This window comes from Brachyhypopomus gauderio, chromosome 8 (assembly GCF_052324685.1).
Source record: "Brachyhypopomus gauderio isolate BG-103 chromosome 8, BGAUD_0.2, whole genome shotgun sequence".
In the NCBI taxonomy this organism is placed as follows: Eukaryota; Metazoa; Chordata; class Actinopteri; order Gymnotiformes; family Hypopomidae; genus Brachyhypopomus; species Brachyhypopomus gauderio.
Genome location: NC_135218.1, coordinates 21,286,355 through 21,309,137, shown reverse-complemented (window position 1 = coordinate 21,309,137; position 22,783 = coordinate 21,286,355). Strand labels below are relative to the sequence as shown.

Below are 22,783 nucleotides of genomic sequence, written 5' to 3'. Positions count from 1 at the left end.
TACTAAGAGACTTCAAGGTCTCTCAAACTACTTTTAACAAACATGATATCAAATAATTTCTCTCAAGAAATGTGTTTTCAAATTTGCAAAGTAACTCACTTTTTCTAGCCACGATTCTAGTGAGTGGTGAACCAAAGTGGTGAACCTGTTAACACAACATTCTCAATATATCGCACTCTGTGGAAAGGAAATAAAAACATTTATGGTCCTAAAAACTACTGTCAAATATCCCAATAACAGGCCTATTTATCCTCACCACACTGAAAAAGGTTTACTCAACACAAGCTTGTTTTAGTTGTATTTTTCTGCACAGGAGGAACATAATGTAATTCATTATTGTCGATTACTGAGCAAATCTGAAATGAACCCATAATGGCAAAGGGTAGCAGTTCAGTCATGCTTTACATTCTGCACTGCAAAAAAATGCCAGAAGGGGGTGACAATAAGTTGTTTATGGGACAGATAAAAACTAATTGTGATAAGAACTTTTAAAATTATTCAGTGCAACATTTAAATAATAACAAAAAGGTCACGGCAAGCACAGATGACAGATGGTCAGAGACCACCGATAGCTGGGAGGTCAGTCTGTTTTACTAGACAGAAATCGAGCTGGATTGAATTAAGACTTACTTGCATGACAGTCCAACAGACAGAAATTCATGTGTTTATTACAACACCAACATCTACAAATCTGCCATTACAGATCATAAAGACAGCATCCTATACAGAACACTCTTTTGTGGTCTGGAACTTCTAGATCAGACTTGTTCCAGCAGATAGGGAGTTTACTTTTGAGCTGTCTTGCACCAATGTTAAGAGTGACTTCTTAATCAGTTGTGTTGTGTCAAAGCAATTATGGGTTTTGGCATAAGCTACTATTTTTCCAAGATAAAGAAAAAAAAATCAAATTAAAAAGAGACATCCCTTTTACAATGGTTATGATAACATTACACTCAAACTTCCATTTCGTGACTGTATTTTTCAATAGGAAAATTTTTTAAAGGGATAAACAGACCAAAATGTATTTTTCCTCTCTCCAGATTTACATCACATACTCTTCCACCAGACAGCATGATCAGCATCAACACCCTTTTACAGTAGTACCATATGAGTTTAACTAGTTACAATAAAACTGTATGTATGTATGGATGTTCCTAACGGAGAGAAAAGCAAACCAACCAACTTCCTTTAATTGAACTTTATGAACATACAGGGGGGAAAAATTATTAACCAACACAATACACTTTGCCCAGTATGAGATAGGGGGGACTGCAGAATTCTGATATGAGGCTCAGGGTGTTAACATTCTGGAGTCTCCTTAGATGAAGAGCTGAAGACGCGACTTTCACACTTGATGGTAAAAGCATCCGGAGAGAGAGCAACACGAACCGTGTCCGATGAGAATGCAACTTCAAAACAAGCAGCACGATGGGCTTGCACCACTGCAGCAACAGATCTGCTAGACCATTATATGACAGACGTAATGCGGCAGGGACATGAGAAGATATGGAGGTGAAGTGCTCAATAAGTGCTCGAGTGAAACCCCCCCCCCCCCTTCCCCAAAGAAAGACACACATGCATACACGCACCCTCGAGAGCCAGGCTGGGTCCTCAGGAGGCTTTAGGTTCCTTCAGTGGATGAGAGAGCATTCCTCCCATCTCACTCCTCCCATCTCATGTACAATCTGCAGTCATATCTCAGTTGTCAACATTCTGATGAGATTGGAGGTACGTTGAGACCATGACAGCCATTTTGCGACATTAGACATCTGCCTTGTCTTTTCATGGTTTGATAGAAACACCGATTGTCAAGTTCAAAGGTCTTAGTCCTTGGTTACGAAAAGAAAGTTTTTTCTCCAAGAATTTCCTTTTAGCTGCATAAAAAGACTACACAGCAGGTTGCTAAATTACCAGATGTCATTCAAATTAATACATAAACATGATTAATAAATCATTAAATGGATATATATATCTCCAGCCTTCAATCTCATCTTGACACACCATACAGAACATCTAACTCCATTAAACAGTTTATACATTTAAATAATAATAATAATAATAATTAAAAAAACATTCTGAAAATGGTTTGATTTATATGAAATATGTCCTTCACATCTAAACATTTCAGGAAATTCCTTGGTCAATTGGAGAGCTGAACCTTCCTTCTGTCCCTACAGTATTAATAAAAGGTCTATAAAGGAATTCACCTCAATGGCCAAGGCTATTAGGACAGCAGCTGAAATGTCTTGTCCTCCTATGGCCTTACAAGGTGCAAGGTACTACAGTATAGTACAAAGAAAGCTGTAGAGATGGAAAGGCACAAAGTTGGGCCAATGGCAGCAAACCAGCAAGCAGCTGCTGCTCCACCCACTGCATCAATACCCAGTCAACAACTGCCAATACCAATATAAAAAAAAATAAAAAATACCAATCAGGAGGAATTTCAAGTCTAAGGCCCTCAATCAGCAGCAGAGAAACCGGCAAAAACTGACATCAAAACCAACTACCAGATGAAGAAAAAATTAGACTGGAATTTGCCTTGCACAAAAACAATGCAAGATGGCGACGTTTCTGCTATGAGAAACAATGACTAATGTCACACCCACAGAAGCCTTTAAAGAGCAAATCATTATTCGGATCATCTCAGCAGGGGTTTTAAAAAGGCAGTGAGATAGTTTGGCCATTTTCACACACATCCCTGCATACTAGGGGCTCCCACACACATAGCTTGTAACTGTATAGATCCTGCCATTTGGAGCTTTACTAAACTGTTCAACTGAATCTCACCAGATATGAATAAACAAAAAAAACAGTGCGTTATACCTATACCTCATGTCTTCCTACTACTCACGAACAGCCAGGATTTCTAGTGTAAATGCAGTGGCCCATGACATCACTGGTCTCATGACATCAAGAGGTATTGTCATTAGAGACCTTACAGATTAAGAGGACTAAACGAGCTGATCTGTATGACTGACTGAAAAATCACATTATTACTGATGATCCCTGATCTTCTGTCTCCAACGTCAGTCGTGTAAAAACAGATGAAGGGAGATTTAGAACACCACCACACCACAGACACGTGTAAAGTACTGCAAATGTGATACCATGAGTTTGCGCTCTCTCCCTCTACTGCTCATTCTCTCTCTCTCTCTCTCTCTCTCTCTCTCTCTCTCTCTCTCTCAGCACAGGACCAGGCACAAAAACCCCCAAGGCTGAGCCCCTCTCTCTCCCTTAGTGCTATAGATAGTCCAACTCCCCACCCCAAAATAATTTACATTTTCTCTTTGTAAAAGATGTTTTTCATGTTTAGTGCAGCTGACCATGGAGTGTGAGAGACACACAGGAACAGTGAGAGGCAGGTAGATAGAAAGCAGCACAGTTAGAGGTCTTTAGAGACACTGCCAGAGCTTCCACACTTCCCACACCACCACTCCAGCAGGCCTGCTCGTCTTCCAGCCAACTGCCACCACCCGCCAATAGCAGAGCACAGTTCCGTCCCTCTTGTCCAATCAGCATTCCAGGCACCAATCCGGCCTTTTTCTCCCCTACTTCTCTCCACGGTCCCTGTTTCTATGGCAACCCAGCTGGAAGTCCTCATTCGCTTTAACAGGCGGTTTCTGTTCACTTGACTGTTTGTGTTCTTGCTTTTTTTTTTGTTTGTTTTTTTGGATTTTGTTTATTGTTCAGTTTTTTTTATTGGTGTGAAGTTACATGTTTTGAGTAACGGGAGTAACGTAGTTGCGGGGGAACATTCCGGTCTGACCATGACACGCCCCCTTCCACCAGTTGGGGTCCGAGTTGTCGAGCACCTGGATGAAATCCCCGCGTCTGAAGCCGAGCTCTCCCTCCTCCTGAGGGTCGAAGTCGAAGAGAGCCTGCACATACGTGGAGTGCTACAGATACACACACACACACATCGCTGTTAACACCTCAACCTCCTCAAACCAAACACATTCACAGCTCACTCATCACATCACATCACACTTTGTAAAATAAAGGCAATGAAAAAAAACGAAACTGAGCTTTGTTATTTGGTGGTGAAAAGTATTCTATGGATGTTTGTGGTCAATTGCGGTAGACAACACACACGCACAACTAACTTTTCAGGAAAACAGAGGACAAATGTGTTTATGTACGTTAAGTATTATAATAATTTAACACTGCAATTAAAGGTGCTCTTTGAAACGACAAGCACCCAAGTGTGAGTTTACATCCTTCAGAAGTATCAGTGTAGCTCTTTTCAATCTGATGATCAGCAAATGGTGGTGAGAACACAGGAACCTACCCACGCTCCAGTATGCTGGGCGCGGACAGCTGGCCCTGGGTGAAGGTCTAACACCAAACCCTCCGTGCGAGCAGCGTACCAGGCAGACATGCTCGTGTCAGTGCCACTGCCACACAGACTGGCCTCAAACTGGGTGTTCCATGTGGGAGTCGCCCACTCTGTCCACTAGACCAGACAGCCTGGCGCACCAGCTAGAACACACCTTTACCCTCCTGGGTCTCCATCCTACTATATCCTTTATAACGAGAGAGATATCGCTACCACTTGAAAGAAAGGGTTCTTTCCAGTGGTGGCGATATCTCTCTCGTTTTAAACGCCAGCAATAACTATGCAAAACCGGCCAATCAAATCTGCCTGCCTGTGTGTGATGGGATTGGAGAGCGGACGCAGGACGGGGGCAGGGCCAGACTCACCTGTGGCACCTGCTCGATGTCACGCAGGAAGATGGGCTGGTTGCGTGAGACAGACGTGGAGCGATGGTAATCCACCAGAGAATTGAGCGAGTTAAACTTCACCACCCACAGGAAGTACTTCCCTGCCCCATCCCGAAGGACTTTGAAGTGCTGGACGTCATTCCCAAACCTAAGGAGAGGGTGCAAATTGCACAGCTAAGCATTCCACCGTGGTGGAACGGATTTGAGAGTACTCAATTACTGTATTCAAATAACTCAAATATATATGACTGTACCATGGCCTCTAGTTATGTATAGAGAGCTAAGAGAATAATTTACTGTGCTGGCCCAGTTTTAGCACACAAAGCAACACCAGTGAAATGCTAACAGCATCCATTTCTGTGGTGTTACATAAAAAACTTACTCATATTTAAGTACACAACAAACGCATAATTTGACAGGACCATGAAATGTGTTGTTATTGAACAGCAGCAATATACAAGGATACAACATAATAAAACAGAACGAAAGAGAACGGAAGAATCATACTTCACGGAGAGGGAGAAGTCCCCTGGTGCGCTCTCACTCTCTCTGATGAGAAACGCCCCGTCATGCCTCTGTTTGTTTAGCATCTCCTCTGCCTTCGCTCGCGGTATCTTCCCATAAAACCACCTGCGTTTGCGTGCGTGTACAGACATAAAACAAGTCACAGTGAGTCACAGTCACATACCTTCATTAACATACAGTAAAGTGCGTCGAGATTCCCAGCCACCTGGGGGCCCAAAAAAGGGGCCCGTATCTACATTTTGACAAATTAGGATTGTAATTTGGATTGTGAAGCGGAGCCAGCGGCAAGCAGTGTAAAAAGGTGCAATGCGAGTCCCATTACAGCTAGACGAGTTTTGGCATTCTCCCTCAGGCTGTGTTGGGTGGTTTCTGATTTGAAGCGGTGGTAGGGGGTGGTTATAACACTCACTACACCTGAGAGTTCATGCGGTTCATGCAGAGATCTTCCCCGATAAAAATCAAATCTAATGCAGCAAATCAGACGCTGTGAGATAACATCTCAGCCAGACCTCACACTACGCTTTCACTACAGCAGACGGAGCGCAAAAAAAAAAGAACAAGGGAAATAAAAAAGACTTGAATGTGTGGGAATTATAAGAGCACAGGCAGGAGGGTCCAGTGAACTGCTACAGTGGAACACTGAGGAGGAACATGATTACAATCTGATAAAAAGAAATGAAGCTTATTAAGCATTTATGAGCTTATTATTATCGTTGATGATGTTAATGATGTGTCCACTTTGATGAATGTCTCAAAAGTGGCTGAAAAGCAGAACATCACATTTAAGTAGAAATCAAACGTCACCTTTTCCCACCAGACTTGATGTGACTGATGTCAGACACTCACTGTGTTTTGAGGAACCGATCGTGTACAGTTGGAATTACATCAGATCCGTACAGATGCGCATCTTAAAAAGATCCTTGTGCAATCAAGTGTGAACGGTATTGCGGACAGGGCCTTGAAGGCTAATCCACACATCCGCTCAAAAACGCTAAAGGATAGGAGACCAAAACTCAACATATGCAGTGTTCGTAGACCTGCAGGCCCAATGGTCTCACCAGACGGCGCTCACTTACGGGTGTGGCTTCATTTCGATGTAGTTTTTGGGGATGAACCCTTCCTTCCCGTTCAGCTCTGCCTTGTACCAGTTCTGGTCACACTCTTCATTCAGCACCTACAGGACAGTGAGGAAGAAGTTGGACTTATTTGTGGTATTTGTCTTTATTTGCAGAGATGTTTACCATTCCTGTCAGGAACTTTTGATTTCATCCGCTTTCAAACAATAGCAGTAATACAAGACACACCCACACATACATATGCTAGGTTATTCTATGCTAACGGACAGCGGTTCAGACCCATCCGCAGTGTTCTAGAGGGGCTGCTACCTCACAGCAAGTAGCACTTTAGCCCCTCCCAACAAAGCACACTTTGGCTCCGCCCTCATAAAACTGCCATTTTAGCTCCTCCCTCCAACCTTTTTGCTTTTTTCAGGCCAGTGATGGTTGCAGTGTCAAAAGTGAGCGATTTGTTCTATAAATAACACACAGGAAATCTCCCTCATTTCAGCTTTAACCCACACAACATCCTGTATACATAAAGCTCCTCTCAACCTGACCACGCATTCACTGGAAAACCTGACTTTAATAACCGACCAGAAGACTTCATAGCAGACACCAGATACTCTTGTACCACAGAATCTGGTTCAGTCGTCACAAGAAACATCAGGGATTTGTTAACGCTCCACTGGAACATACCACACAGTGCCTACGAAGGTGCCATCCATAAACACCAGCCAGCAAGAAAACATTCCCTCTTGCCCTAAACCATTGCTTAAAACCATCATTACAAATGACAGCATAAAAAAAACGAAGCAAAGGAAGAGGGAAGGGTCTGTTCTGGAAAGTTCTCCCTGACCCTGTTCCCCAGTGCTATGCCAAACAATCATTAATCTCTTCTCATTTGCATGGCAAACACAGCATTATTATAAACAAACCGAGTTGGCAAGCCCTGAACCAAAGTGAGCTGCTGCGAGATGGCGTACAGTAGCACTACACCAGTACATAGTGCATCAGATAATTAACCGCATGCTCTACCAGATTAGCATAAATGTTTTTTTGTTTTTTTTGCATGTGTTTTTCATAGCGAGAGGGCCCACGTGCTGGTGGAGAGAAACGCATGACAAAATATGCAAACTCTGTCCCAGCTTCATCTTTCGGAGGGGTGGGGGGTCCATTCTGTAGCTCCAGAAGGATCTAAGCTGCCTTTCAAATCCCAAGTCACAAACACAAGGAGAGAGAAATGACGAGTCACAGAAAATGGAGAGTGAAAGAGAGAGAGAAAGGTACTTTTTTTCTCCAACACAGGTTTCAGTGAGATGATGTCAAACTCCTGACAAGAAGCAGAGATGTGAGCTAGATAGAAAAGAAAAAAAAAGAGTGAGAGCATTCAAGTGTAAAGAAAGGTTTGACAGGGAGGCAGAATCAAGCTTTGCTCTGCATATGTCGCCCCAACCCAGAAATAACCTGCCAGGACCCTACCGGACCCAACTCAACTCTACCCTATAGGACCCGACCCTACCGGACCCAACCCTACAGGACCAGACTCTACCCAACCCAACCGGACCCTATCCTACCCAACCCAACTGGACCCGACCCGAGCCAACACTTGAACCAACCTGGAGCTCAAAGGAGCTCATCAGAAAATGGACAGATCTGGCCAGAATGCCATTAAGGTATTAGAATCCTTCTAGAAAATATTTGACCATTTGTTGGGAGGGAGGGGGAGAGAGAGAGAGTGAGAGAGAGTGTGAGAGAGAGAGAGGCAGGATGTGCCATCTTTTCCAGCAGAGATGATTTCAGGAAGCTGAGAAATGAAGACTTTATCACTCATTATATAAGCATATCTGCTCTGTGCTTTGGCAACAGTTGTATCTCACAATTCACGCCAATAAAGCCGTTTGAACTGACACAGAACTGAACAAGAGCGTGAGAGAGCCACTGGAGGAGAGTGGATCTACCATTGTGTTTGGGGGACTCATTTTAATACATACATTTAGAGGTATACCAATCACATCATGAAACTAATAATGTGTAAAAAACGTGTTGTGAAGCATAATTAATTTAACATAACACATAAAAAAACGTATATGGCTAAAGGCAACATAAACCATATGCCACAAGGAAAAGCAGTCTATGCGCTAGAACTAGGCGCAGTTTGCTTAAGGGGACACCGTTAAAAGCACGCGTGTGAGGTCAAGAGTTCAGAGAGGTGTGTGTGTGTATATTTGTGTATATATCTGTGTGTGTTGAACTGCTAGGAAAATTTAACCATGGTAACCAATGAGGAATTACAGTTGCATAAGCGCAGGTAACTATGCAAACTTTCCAACCACAGATACACAAAGATTACCTCTTTTCCACAGTCTCATCAAAGGCAAATCTCACAAAAATAAAGAATTTTTTTAATCTGTAAATTATTTCTATAGGATGTGCTAATTGATTTCACATCCCTGTCTAGGGGCATTATTTTATATTCCTAACGTTATGCTGAAAAATTAAAGTGGTCATTAGCAACCAAGACAGCATGACTTATGCTCTTATTAAACAAAGATGCAAAAGATGATTATGATCGCCCGATATGCCATTAAAGGTTCAACGTTTCTCTGTTTGAACATCAGCTCCAGCCTCCCTGCATGACTAACTCCAGCCACCTGCTGGAGAACCACTGGGATGGTGAGGAGCGGAGGACAATGCTGCTCCGTCTCTACACCCACAGCTGCCCCGAGCCCTGAAAATCCTCCCATCTGACAGCCATGTCCTGGAGGACAGACACCAGGGGGCGCCGTGGGGCACCTGCCGCTTCCAGCATGGCCCATCTGACACGCCCGCCTTCAGCCCACCGGCCGACTGTGCCCGAGGACAGCCTGCGTCTCCGCCTTTCGCGAGTGTGAAGCTCCACGTGAACCTGGTCAGTCTCCGCCTGCTCAAGCTACACGTGCCACCATGAAGTAAGAAGCCAGCAGAGTTCAAAATCAGGTCACTGATAAAAGAAAACACCAAACAGAAACATGACAATGTCATGCCTGAGGCAAAATCAAAGCCACGCCCACCCACCCAATCATCACACATGAATCACCTGGCGAACTCAGCTGGTAGGTCTGTCTGTTGCTACAACACCAGCATCATTGACGACCCTTCTAAAACAAGCCTATAGATACATTTAGCATACCGAGTTTAGAAACATCTGAGCAGTCACGTCATGATTGGTGTCTTCCTACTGCCATAAATGGAAGGAAGGAACCCAGCCATGCTGCACCTCTTCTCCCTGATCTTCTCCCTGATCTTCTCCTGTTCCCTAGATGACTGCTGAGCGTCTGCTACTCGAGACACACTTTTGTGGTCCTCTCTGGGCCTGTGTAATTTGCCACAGGCATCACTGTGGTAGGCCAGTAGCACATCTAAATATACACAATGAGGTACTAGGCTCTGTGTGTGTGTGTGAAGTCAAAACACAACAGTTCAGTCAAGAACCAGTTAAAAATGGAAGAAACAGGGAAGAGAATCGTGTCATGCAACTCCAGTAACACGAAGCTCCGTGATGTAGGAAACGCCAGTTTGGAACTGTGGGGCAGAGTGGAGGAAAACCATAGCACATATCAACCTTCACTATTCCCTTTATTCTGTGTGTGTGTGTTGGGGAGATGGGGGTGGCAGAGATTTCAGAGTGAAATGTTCAAAGTTGCACTCAAAGGAGGAATGCTCCATAATCCCAATAGAGATGAGCCATCGTACAGTAATTAGAGCCCTAACTGGCACAGATTCGCTTTAGAGCCAAACTCTTTGGTCTTAGAAGTATTTCCTAGGGAAAGGGGAGGGGCTTGCCCACAAAATTACAAAGCTCTCTGGCCTTGTCCTGATTTCTGTATGCTCAACAGGATTTTTTTTTCAGATTTCATGCAGGCTAATAGTTCAGAAGACATTCAGCTCAACACTTGCAATGTAGTTTGGTTTTCTTGAAACACAAAAAAGGTCTATCTTCACCATAATATTTCTTGATTATCCTAATCCAATTCTAAAACCTGTCATGAAACTACTTTCATAGAATTTATAGGAAACAATACATATTCTTGCTAGCTTCTCCAAATGTTCACAAACACAGTTGGATAGCAGAATCTCAGGAAGTGGAAGTGATGGTTAGCATGTTAACAGGAAGTGGAAGTGATGGTTAGCATGTTAACAGGAAGTGGAAGTGATGGTTAGCATGTTAACATCAGCAGCACTATGAGGTCAGAACAGCCACCAGTCTGCACTCTGTCTGACCCTTTGAACAGAACACCAAGGCCACATGTTAAGGAGCAATCAATGTGTCTCATGGTCCGACAGGCTTACTCTGCCACACACACACACACACACACACACACGCGCACACACGCGCACACACACGCACACACACGCACACACACGCACACGCACGCACGCACGCGCACGCACGCGCACCTGCATGCACTCATACCTAACACACACGCATGCATCACACACACGCATGCATCACACACATATCTGCATCTGTACGCATTGCACACACCCTCTCAACACACATGCGCACATGCATATGGAGATTGGAAGTGCTGGTTTTCTACTGTAGACTTGACCACAGAGCTAACAAAGAAATAAAAACACTGCCAGTTCTCCAGAAACCCAGACTACTTCCTGCATACCCCCCCCCCCCCTCCCTCCACTTTTATCTTTGATGGGCAGAGTTTAGAGAAAGGTTGAGTAGAGCATAACATTCGTCCAACTTCACCTCAAGATGTTGGAATAATTTTAAATAATCTGAAACAATCGGAGCAAAATAATGCATATTGCCAAGAAGAAACATTGCACATGCAAATTTATGGCAAAAACATTCTTTGCAATTAACTGATTGGAAATATCAATGGCGAGAACAATATTAGGACACAACAACAAAACAAAACTCTCCAAAATGAATCTTGGATTGTAAGAATGGTTCTTGGATTCATTCATAAACTTTTCCTATGTTTCTGGATCTGGGGTTCAAGCCATGGCCGGACATCTGCATGGAATTAATTGAAAGACCAGCAGAGAGAAAGGGATAATTACACACATCTACAGTGTTCCATAAACATAAACACATCCGCTGAAAATGGGTAACCACTGAACCAGTAACAATAAGGAAAAAAAATCCTGTCATGTGGAATCATTTTTAATAGTGCAGACGAGAAGATGGGAGAGCCATTAATGTCACTCTCTGCTGGCTCTTGGAGTCACAAAGCTCCGGTTTCTAATCCTTCCCTTTCAAAAGTCTAAATTTAGCCCCTACTCTAGTTTGCGTTTTCATTCTCAAAAAAAAATGGAATCCAGTGTGTGTGCCCAGACTCCAGCTCTGCGGAAGCGCTGAGCTAGTGCACTTTAGAACCCTGCAGCTCCTGCTAGAGTTTCCGAACTCTCAGAGAAACTTCTAGAATTCAAGGAATGCTTCAGGGAAAAGATGGAAGTGTGGAGATGGGTCTGGAACTCCAATGAGCACTTCCCTTCTGAAATGCAATTAAGATGGTTGGCGTGGAGCGCAGCGTGGTGACAGGTTTGATCCCGTTCCAGAAGTGCAGGCTCACAGGAGTCTCCTCTTCCTCCTTCTTTTCCTCACGGGGCTGAATCCAGAACCAAGGCCCAAATACCAGCACCTCTCTTGAGTGAGCCCTTCCTGCTGTGCCACCCGCTGCCTCCATGCAGAGGAGGAGGGGAGAACTCCGGTTTGTCTCAGTGAGAAGGATCTGATCTTGGTCTGGCGCAGGGTGAGATCCAAGAGCTTTTATGCAGACTGATGATTTAAACTGGACTTGACCACTGAGGGGCAAAACATTTTGAAGCTTAGGGGGTGGGGGATGGGGGTCTTGATTAGTACCATAGCTTTCTGCGGTCTAAATTCAATTAGGAGAAGAAGACCATGGCAGGCGTTCTTGAAGCCTCTCACAGCAGAGGAGTCCTGGCCAAATGAGGCGAGCTAGATAATTGGGGTGTGGGGTGTTATAACAGAAACAGGGCCTTTGCGCCATCGGGGACACTTGTTCAACTCTCCTTGATTAAGACTGAGCGTATCAGCGCCGCGGGCTTAAAAGCAAGCCGGCGAACCGGCGTTTCATCCCAGTATTTATACAGCAGCACACAGACTGAGCCACTAAGGCTCGCATATTTAGATAAAGTTCATTAAATCCATCACCGCGGTGTCTTGTCGAAGACTGTTACTCAAGAACCAAGTCACCACTTCACGAGTGACTACACCAACATGTCAGGAGTGGGTTACTGCGCTAATGAACAGTTTGACGTTATGCAGTATGCATAGTAATTGTTACTTGCAATTAGTTATTATGTGACAACCTAATACATGATATCGATAACTATGTTTACAGTTTGGTAACAACTGTAGGAGTCGATGTCAGTTTAAAAAAAAAAAGATTATCGTCTAGTCAAAGAAGACACGGCGTGCGTTATTTTTTACATAGTTCTAGTGCGCAAAGCATCATCATACCTCACAACCATCGCCGACCCACCTTTAGCGTCTCCCCGCGTTTGAAACTTAATTCGTCGTCCGCAGTGGCGTTGAAATCGTATTTGGCAATTGCCTCCATGATACGAGGCGGCGCGGGCGTTCACGCGCTGCTCGGTCCCGCTGCGATAATTATGACGTCACTCTTCGAAGACGCGTGTAGAACAAAACGTCAGATTCGTCAAATCACTCCAATTCCGATTAGGTCGCCGTCTCCGCTGCGCCAAATAGTTCTGTCGGCGGGGGAGGGGGGGACCGAGCAGGAGCCTTTATCCTGGAGACAGAACACAGAGTACCGCGATATGTCAGCATTCACCGCGGTCTCCTCCTTGGTTGGACTGGTTACAGTGTGACTATGCTCAGACAATAGTTACAGTATGTGATGCACACAAACGGGGAAAAGATGGAAACGCTTAAGATTCCCTTCTTTTTCAACCAACTGCGGTCGAGCCCTAACGGTCTCACAACCAATGGAAGGAGTTTCGATGACGTTGGGTTCATCATGCGGGCTTTAAGTTGAATCATGGTTTTCTTACATCGTTTTGATCATATAGAAGTGGTCAGGATATATTAGTCACAACGACAAACGGAGTCGTCCTAGGTTAATACTCTAAAGTGAGTCATCATATGCAACGCGTTTCAGCGACACTAAAAAGCAAATTTCATTACTGACACCGAACAATTTCCAGCGTATTCGATTAACCGGAGGGAGAGCTAGAAAAACATTTCTTGGCACAGTACTAAAAACTAGTTTACAGCAGAAAGCGACTCTCGATAAGCACGTTAAGCGCAAAAATCTTAGAATATACAGTGCCAAAAACTTATTTTTATCAACCGGGAAAAAGTAATGTCATTTATCGACATTCCCTATAAGTAGGATTGCACTAGTAAAACGAAGCAAAAGGGTTACTCACCCACTGACCTATACTTTACAAAAACATCACAGAAGTGACATAAAATTAATTAACAGCAGACTATGGATTCTTCATTCGATGCACACAAAGCAACGCGTCCGACGACTCTGAATAACGCTCACAGCCGACATAACCATTTAACGGAGATTATTGACTCGGTATGCTCCGAAAACAGCAATGGGAGAGTGAGCGTATTTCCGTTTCCTTCTCTCTGGATGTGTGGAGAGAGGCGGAGAGGTCTGACCGACTCCCACTGTGAGGGAGCCGTTAACGAAACTCCAGAAGTCACTGCAGAACGCTGTTTTAATGTGGTTCCCAATTAGCTCCTTTCAGTCTCACCTCAAGCACAATATTAAAATGTAAACAAGGACTAAATACTACAATTTCTTCATTTTTGCATGAATCTAGATTTTAAAGCGAGAAGTTGTACCATATTGCTAATATAAGATTTGTCGTAAATATTTTACTTAATGAATAGGTCTGAATAATTATAATAGCTGTTATTTACATACTTACTATTAAAAAACAACCGAAACTATGGTAAAAATCAGCAGCCATTTCAAAGAGAAAATAATATCGTATTTCAGTTAAGGTGGTAAATAAAACACAGCAGACTAAAGGCAGATGTTTATATGTTAATAGAATTATTCTTGTAGTGTGTGTTGTCGTTTTTTTTGCCGTTTCGTCACTTGATGTAACGGGAGTATCGAGCATGACAGAGACAACTGATGAAAAGTTGCAGAATGACGTGAAATGAAAATTTGCAAATTACAAACAGCCAAGCAACGGATTATTAATCATAGGAGTATAACTCTCGGAACGTTTTATATATATATATACATATATATATATATATATATATATATATATATATATATATATATATATATATATATATATATATATATATATACTTTTTGTTTATTAGGCTTATATCTTTTTTCTTTTCATTTCGTTTACATCGAAGAATGAGCTAATCATAGAGGGCGCAGTTTCTAATTATACCTATAGGTGTCAGTATTGTATTATTAAATAATTGTATTGCAACAGTAAATACCAGTATTGTATATTTAAATAAAAGTGAATCTTAACTACTATGACTCAGATTGCTGGTTGTAATTGCATACTAAATTGTTCTTAACAAGGTTAACACGTTTTAACTTGTATTCTCTAAGTCCTTAAGGTGAATTTAGGCATGCCCTGTTCTTACGAATGTTTCACGACTGATATGATATGCTCTAGAATTACATCAAACCACTGATGTAAACCATCAGAATCCTGCTGACAACGTTGGAAAGGCGGTCTGTCTTTCTTATATGCTGCCTGTCTGCCTCCCTGCCTGTCTGTCTGCCTGCCTGTCTGTCTGCATGCCTGCCTTCCAACATGTCTGCCTGCCTGCCTGCCTGCCTGCCTGCCTGCCTGCCTTCTTGCCTTCTTGTCTTCCTGCCTGCCTGCCTTTTGGGAATTTTATTTCCTTGAACAATTTCAATATTGGTAACTAATCTGTGTTTAGCTGGATGTGACTGCCTGTAGATTTGTTACAGCTTAGCATATGTTTCTATCAGCTGCATATGCAATAACTGCAACCGACACTAAATACAATGTACACTATATTGCCAAAAGTATTCACTCACCCATCCAAATAATCGGAATCAGGCGTTCCAATCACTTCCATGGCCACAGGGGTATAAAATGAAGTACCTTGGCATGCAGACTGTTTTTACAAACATTTGTGAAAGAATGGGTCGCTCTCAGCTCAGTGAATTCCAGCATGGAACTGTGATAGGATGACACCTGTGCAACAAGTCCAGTAGTGAAATTTCCTTGCTCCTAAATATTCCACAGTCGACTGTCAGCTGTATTATAAGAAAATGGAGGTGTTTGGGAATGACAGCAACTCAGCCACAAAGTGGTACGCCAGATTCAATCACTACAGACATCCAAACTTCATGTGGCCTTCATATTAGCTCAGTGCGCAGAGAGCTTCATGTAATGGGTTTTCGTGGTAAAGCAACTGCATCCAAGCCATACATCACCAAGTGCAATGCAAAGCATCGGATGCAGTGGTGTAAAGCATGCCGCCACTGGACTCTAAAGCAGTGGAGGCGAGTTCTCTGGAGTGATGAATCACGCTTCTCCATCTGGCAATCTGATGGATGATTTTGTGTTTGGCAGTTACCAGGAGAATGTAAATCTGTAAATGTGCCATATTTTGTCAATTGTGATTTTTTACACCGCAATCAAAATTTGTCCTCTGCTTTTAACCCATCTGTGCAGTTAACACACACACACACTAGTGATTACTAGGGGGTTGTGGTGCATACATGCCCAGAGCGGTGGGCAGCCCTAGCCCGGCGCCCGGGGAGCAGTTGGGGTTAGGTGCCTTGCTCAAGGGCACCTCAGTCATGGCCTCAGGTCTGGGAATCGAAGCCACGACCCTCCGGTCACAAGACCAGTTCCCTACCACCAGGCCATGACTGAATGGTACTTGTCTGACTGTATTGTGCCAAGTTTGGTGGAGGGGGGATTATGGTGTGGGGTTGTTTTTCAGGAGCTGGGCTTGGCCCCTTAGTTCCAGTGAAAGGAACACTGAATGCTTCAGCATACCAAGACATTTTGGACAATTCCATGCTCCTAAATTTGTGGGAACAGTTTGGAGCTGGCTCCTTCCTCTTCCAACATGACAAAGTCCATAAAGACATTGATAACAGAGTCTGGTGTGGATGAAATTGGATTAACTTACCTGGCCCGCACAGGGTCCTGACCTCAACGTGATAGAACACCTTTGGGATGAATAAGAGCGCAGACTGAGAACCAGGCCTTCTCATCCAAAATCAGTATGCAACCTCACAAATGCACTTCTGGACGAATGGTCAAAAATCCCCATAAACACACTTCTAAACCTCATAGACAGCCTTCCCAGAAGAGTTTAAGCTGTTCTAGCTGCAAAGGGTGGATTAGGAATGGGATGTCACTTTAGATCATATGGGAGTCAAGAAAGGTGAGCAAATACTTTTGGCAATATAGTGTATGTGTCAAGGGTTCTTAGCATCACATTCTCACTGATGCTTTTTGAGAGCAATTCTGAGCACTTTCAAAGTTTGCATGGGCTCTCCAGTTTGAACAGTCTGCTGTTCAAATTTTGCTCTTTAAGTCTTTTGTTATGCATGATTGACACTGTCACTGATGTGAATCTCAGCTGACTGCAATACACCATTTCCTCGACTGTTCCTGGATGTGCCTAATCTATTATGACTGTTAATAAATCACATTAATCCTCATTCGCCTTTCAGAACAATGCATTTTCACATGACTTATTTACTGCCAAGCGTTCAAACTGTTTATATCTTTTACATTTGAAAGTGTTTGGGATTTACAGATGATGCTTTCTTCTTTACAACATGAAACTGATGAAACTGTGATCTTCTGAGTCCCACTGGAACCTTTTATGATCTACTGTTAATGCATTACACAGCTTTTTTTGGTATTAAAAAAGACAAATACTCAATTGTGTGCAAGAATGTGTTTTAATAGAGGCTTACAAAAATAAAACAGTTTAATATTTTACCAGACACTTTTACCAGGTTATTTCCAACCTAACTGTCAACAGAATGTGAACCCTTGTGCAATAGTTAAACATGAAAACAGCTGATTCCTACATGTAATGGTCTTAAACCCTGACCTTTGCCAATGATCAATATACTATTCTTTTTTAAATCTCATATATATATCGTATTTACAAAGACATTACAAAATGCATATAAAATTTGTATATAAAAGAAACAAATTGAACGAAAGAAACATAAAAATAATAATAATTCCTTCATCTATACTTGTAAAAGAACTGTGTCTTTTGGTAAACAACAAGGTCAACATAGATTGCAAAAAGGAAAAAGGAATAAAAATGCCTTTTTTCCCCCAACAGATGTTTGCATTCTGATTAACCCAGTGAAGCTACACACACTGCTCTGAAAAACCAACATGCACTGGGAAATGCAGATGGTGAACGAGGCTGAACTGTAGCAGCTTTAGCATCTCTTGGTCCATCAGAGTACATCTGACCAGAGTCCATCAGAGTCTAACTAACCAAAGTCCACCAGAGTCCATCAGATTCAGGTGTTGGAGAGTCCATCTAACCAGATTCCATCAGAGTCCATCTACTTAGGGTCCATCAGAGTCCAACTAACCAAAGTCCACCAGAATTCATCAGAGTCCATCTAACCAGAGTCCATCAGAATCCACCAGTCCATCAGTCTGTCTGACCAGAGTCCATCAAACTAGAGTCCACCAGAGTCCATTTAACCAGAGTCCATCAGAGTATGTCTAAGAAGAGTCTTTCAGAGTCCATCTAAACAGCATCTATCAGAGTCCATATAACCAGAATCCGTCAGGGTATAACATTTTGGCTGTGGGCTCAGTGTTACAAAGCATATTTGCATTGTTTTGCTTTTATGTTCAGCCTCATAAATATGATATTTGATGTGGGCAGTGTGTGTGCTAAGGTGGAGGTGAGGTATTAGGAGTGGAGATATATTGGTGATTGTGGTGATGTAAGATGATGGTGAGATATTAAGAGTGGTGATATATTGGTGATAGTGGTGAGGTATTAGTAGTGGTGATATATTGGTGATTGTGGTGAGGTATTAGTAGTGGTGATATATTGGTGATAGTGGTGAGGTATTAGTAGTGGTGGTATATTTGTGATTGTGTTGACGTATTAGTAGTGGTGATATATTGGTGATAGTGGTGATGTACTATATGTATGCTAGAGGTGATGCACCGATGATGGTGATGTCAGCTGGGGGTGATGCAGTGGTGGTAGTGATGTACCAAAGTTAGTGATGCAATGTGATCTTAAACTAGTATGTGAATGTGAATGTGAATTCGTGAATGTGAATTCTTGTAGCATACCGGAGGTGATGATGTAAGATGGTGGTGATGTATCGAAGAATGTGATGTACTGGTGGTGGTGATGTAAGCTGATGGTGATGATGAAAGTGGGTGTGGATGTCCTGGAAATAGTGATGTAAGATGGTGTACTACTGCAGGTGATATATTGGAGTAATGTATTGATGTGCTGGTTGTGGTCATGTAAGGTTTTAGTGGTGATGTCTATTTGTCAAGGCTTAATTATTATTAAATCTACAATGTTCATGCAACACAGCACTTGCATGTACAGCATAATCTCAGAAAATATCAAATGCCAAATATTATAACTATCTTGAAGCACAGTTTATGCTTAACCCTCAGCATCCATAAAAGACTCCCAGTTTACACCCAGACAACAGCATAGGTCCTGAACTGTTGTGAAATGTCTCTGTGAGTAAGGCATTCTGTCTTGGCACAGAATCTATATGAGTTTTAAACATACAGTAGTAGTCTTAGACACAAAAAAAAGCATTTTTGGTAAGTTCACATTTCTGTTAAAAAAAATCCATTAGCATTTAGCGAGACAACTGAATCAGGCAACAAGAAAATATAATCAAAATGATCAAGTGAAAAGCTCATGAACAAGACAAAGTTAATATGCTCGGAAGTACGTATGAAGTAGTCCAACAACCATCTCATTTGGAACTCCTTAACACTGAGAATAAGGCCACACTACAGCACATGAAGGGTGACATCACCGGAATGCAGATTATCTCTAAATGTTGATAAAATTCAACTGGATCTGATATTTAATCAGTAATGTCTACCCAAATCATTATTGCATTAATTACACTAAGACATTGATTAGTCACTGTTAGACACAGCATGCATTCTAGCTCATACCAGAAAGGCTTTGCTATTTATTGCTTTCCTAGATGGTGACGGGTGGATCTCTGCGTGCGGTGGGGAGGAGGCCCCCTATGGTCTTACACCTCCCCTGAGGATCCCCCTAGTCACATCACCAACGTTCACCAAGACCTTCGGGCCCTCCTCAATACCAACTTTCAACATTCTTCACGGTTTCAAAAACTTTGGGATTGTCTGATTACCTGGCCTTTTCTCCATCTGCCTTATTTTAAAATAGTTTTATAAGGAGGGATTTCTTAGAACATTTCTAGGAACATTTGTAGGCATTTCTACAAACCAATAAAGTCATCTGAAAATCTAGCAGCTATTACTCTGTATATAGCTATAGTCTCACACACACACACACACACACACACACACACACACACACACACACACACACACACACACACACACACACACACACACACACACACACACACACACCTCTGGTTGAACCATAAATACATCTCAAAATCTAATATGTAATTATATACAAAGTCAGTTAAATCTGCCCAAAATGACTGTGTGTTCGGACCGTGAACAGACAGTAACATGCATGAATACTACGTATCTTCATCTTGTCTAGATCTGAGATGACCAATATGAATTGCACCATTAAAGATAAGAATCTCACAATATACTTACAGTTCTGTTAAAGTTGTTCAGTAGGGCCAAAGGTACTTTGCTGGGCTCTCCCTGCGTGTCCCTACGCCACCTTCTAGTGTCAATGCTTCATCTCAACTACAATCCAACCCCCCATCGCTTGATCAACTGATTTGTTATCATTTCATAAACAGAAACCTTTCTCTGTCATCTCTGCCTTCTGGGAGCTCTCTACTTCTGACAGCTGAAAGCTCCTTAAACTCTGAGTGCTCTGCGTCACATCCTATCCTGTCTTGCCCACATTCGCTCTGTGTGTGTCTTTTTAAGTGAGAGGGTGTGATGGTTTTATTTGATTGGTGGTTTTTAGCAGAGTGTTTGGTGTGTTGAAGGTGTGTTGTTTTTTGGCATGTTTTCAGAGTGAGTGTGTTTGCCGTGTGTCGATCCACAAGTTTGGCATGTTGATCCATGCGGATGCAGGGTTTGTTCTTGTGTATGTGGTGTGAGGTTGTTTGGTTCGACCGTGCTTGGTGTGACTGTGTTCTGAGCGAGGGGGTGGTTTATATGAAGCACTGGGTGTGGTTGGGGGGATTGTGTCAGAAGCTGGACTCGGGCACGCCTCTCCTCCTGCCCAGGGAGGCGCTGCTGCTGAAGCGAGCTCTCTGCAGGGCTCCGCGGGGACTCCTCCCTGCGGCCACACTCTGGGGGGGCAGCCCGGGGGCCGCGGCCGCGCGCTGCAAGGATGTGGACTGGCGCAGATCTCCGTCAGCCCTGCGGGGGATGCTGGAGGAGCTCTGGGACCGTTTCATATTGACAGCCCCGCCCCCGACCGCCCTGCCGTTGACCAGCTCGGCTCCCGGGCGGGTCTCAGTTCGGGTCGTGCCGTTGGTCTTCCTGCCCGGCTGAGGCAGGTGAGACATGATGCTGTCGCGAGCCTTCGTGACATCTGCCCTGCTCTCCACCTGGCCTGCAGGGGGCGTCTCTCGCGCAGATGCCCGGCCGTTCCTCAGGCCTGACACCCCTAGGCCAGAACTCCGTTGGCCCGGTGCTGCCTGCGATTTGGCTGGGTCCTGTTTGGTCCTTCTGGTGCTCCTTCGAGGCAGAGTTCCACTGCTACTGCCCTTCTGTGTCATAAGAGGCTCAGGCATGGGACGCTGCTGGCCCTCGGCGACCTGCGGGGGGTCAGGGTTCCTGGCGTGGCTAGAGACTGCTGCTTTCTGACCCTCTGGAGCTTCCTTATTTGACGGTGATGTCATCAGGGTGATGATGTTGCCGCTGGTGCAGCGGGGTCTCCTGCCTGACTCCAGGTACTCCACCAGCTGTGCAGGGGCAGGACCGGCAGCAGGGGCAGGGGCAGGGGCAGGGGCAGGGGCAGGGGCAGGGGCAGAAACGGCCAGAGAAGGGGCAGTTTTGTGGTGGTTTTTGGAGCCGAAGCTCCACCGCAGAGGAAAGACTTTCTTCAGAGTGTCTCTGGCTTTGGTGGGGCTTCTCACGCTGGCACTGCGGCCCTGAAGACTTCGGACCACGGGCCTCACCTCAAACCCTCCTAGTGAGACTGGACCACATGAGACAGTTTAGAGCCAACCACGCAAACACACACACAAAACAGATAACACAGCACTAACACACACAAAACAGATAACACTAACACAAACATACACTGACATTGTAAATTTCTTTCTAATTATTGTAATTGTTAACTTAGGCTAATTACTAGATAAAAAGTAAATACATTTATTTTGAGACATTCTACACGAAAGAAATTCTACACTAAATCCCTACGCTATAGCCAGAGAGCTAAGTCTGGTAGGGAAGAGCAGCAGGGATTTTTCCGCAGGTTATGCTGGAAAATCCCACAGCTTACCGCTGTTGTTCCTCTGAGCATCATCATGGAAGACAGATAGCTGGGGTGAGACAGGGCTGTCAGGGGTGGGCGAGGGGAAGGAGGAGGAGATGTGAGACACCATGCTTCCTCTCTTACTGTCCTCGGTCAAACGCATGAGCCAGTGCTCCGACACCGACGAGCATATCGAACCTGCCCACATTACAGATAATAGATAAGATATATGGTTATATATGGAAATGGTTCCAGTCATATCTTGAAGAGCATTCCTATCAGGTAACATGGAGAGGATCTACATCCAATCCATGTAAACTTTCCACTGGAGTCCCCCAAGGCTCAGTCCTAGGCCCTCTTCTCTTCTCTTTATATACTCGTTCCCTTGGTGACGTTATTTTGTCTCATGATTTCTCTCATCATTGCTATGCTGATGACACCCAGCTAATTCTTTCCTTCGTTCATTCTGACACCCAGGTTTCTAGGGGTATCTCGGCATGCTTGGCAGATATTGCTTCATGGATGACTGCTCACCACTTGAAGCTCAACCCTAGTAAAACTGAGCTTCTGTATTTTCCAGGAACCCCAAACCCACATAACGACCTCACAGTTTCTTTTGAGAACACCTTGTTAACACCATCAGAAACTGCACAAAGCCTGGGTGTAACATTGGACAACGAATTGTCCTTCTCAACACATGTTTCAAAACTGACCAGATCCTGCAGATTTCTCCTCTGCAACATATGGAGAATACGACCCTTCCTTTCACAGGAAGCTACTCAAGTGCTTATGCAGTCTCTAGTAATCTCTAAGCTGGACTACTGCAATTCCCTACTTGCAGGTC

The 22,783-nt window shown here is 43.7% G+C and overlaps 2 protein-coding genes across 4 annotated transcripts in view; both read right to left on the bottom strand.

Annotated features, from left to right (window-relative positions):
• Positions 1–643: 643 nt before the first annotated feature.
• On the bottom strand, positions 644–13,984 carry grb2a (growth factor receptor-bound protein 2a). The gene is made up of 6 exons (XM_077015401.1): positions 13,725–13,984; positions 12,815–13,084; positions 6,324–6,421; positions 5,230–5,352; positions 4,702–4,870; positions 644–3,896 (listed from the first exon to the last, which is right to left on the bottom strand). Exons 2-6 carry the CDS (start codon positions 12,890–12,892, stop codon positions 3,711–3,713), a joined length of 654 nt encoding a protein of 217 aa, XP_076871516.1. The 5' UTR covers positions 12,893–13,084; positions 13,725–13,984; the 3' UTR covers positions 644–3,710.
• A 3,259-nt stretch (positions 13,985–17,243) lies between these two features.
• Positions 17,244–22,783, bottom strand: part of usp43a (ubiquitin specific peptidase 43a) — a 54,880-nt gene continuing 49,340 nt past the window's right edge. For all 3 annotated transcript variants that reach the window (XM_077015398.1, XM_077015399.1, XM_077015400.1), the window contains 2 exons: positions 21,967–22,137; positions 17,244–21,657 (listed from right to left, as the gene is read on the bottom strand). In XM_077015398.1, the coding sequence (XP_076871513.1) occupies positions 20,699–21,657; positions 21,967–22,137 (1,130 nt within the window). In that variant the 3' untranslated portion in view covers positions 17,244–20,698. The remainder of the gene's footprint in view (positions 21,658–21,966; positions 22,138–22,783) is intronic.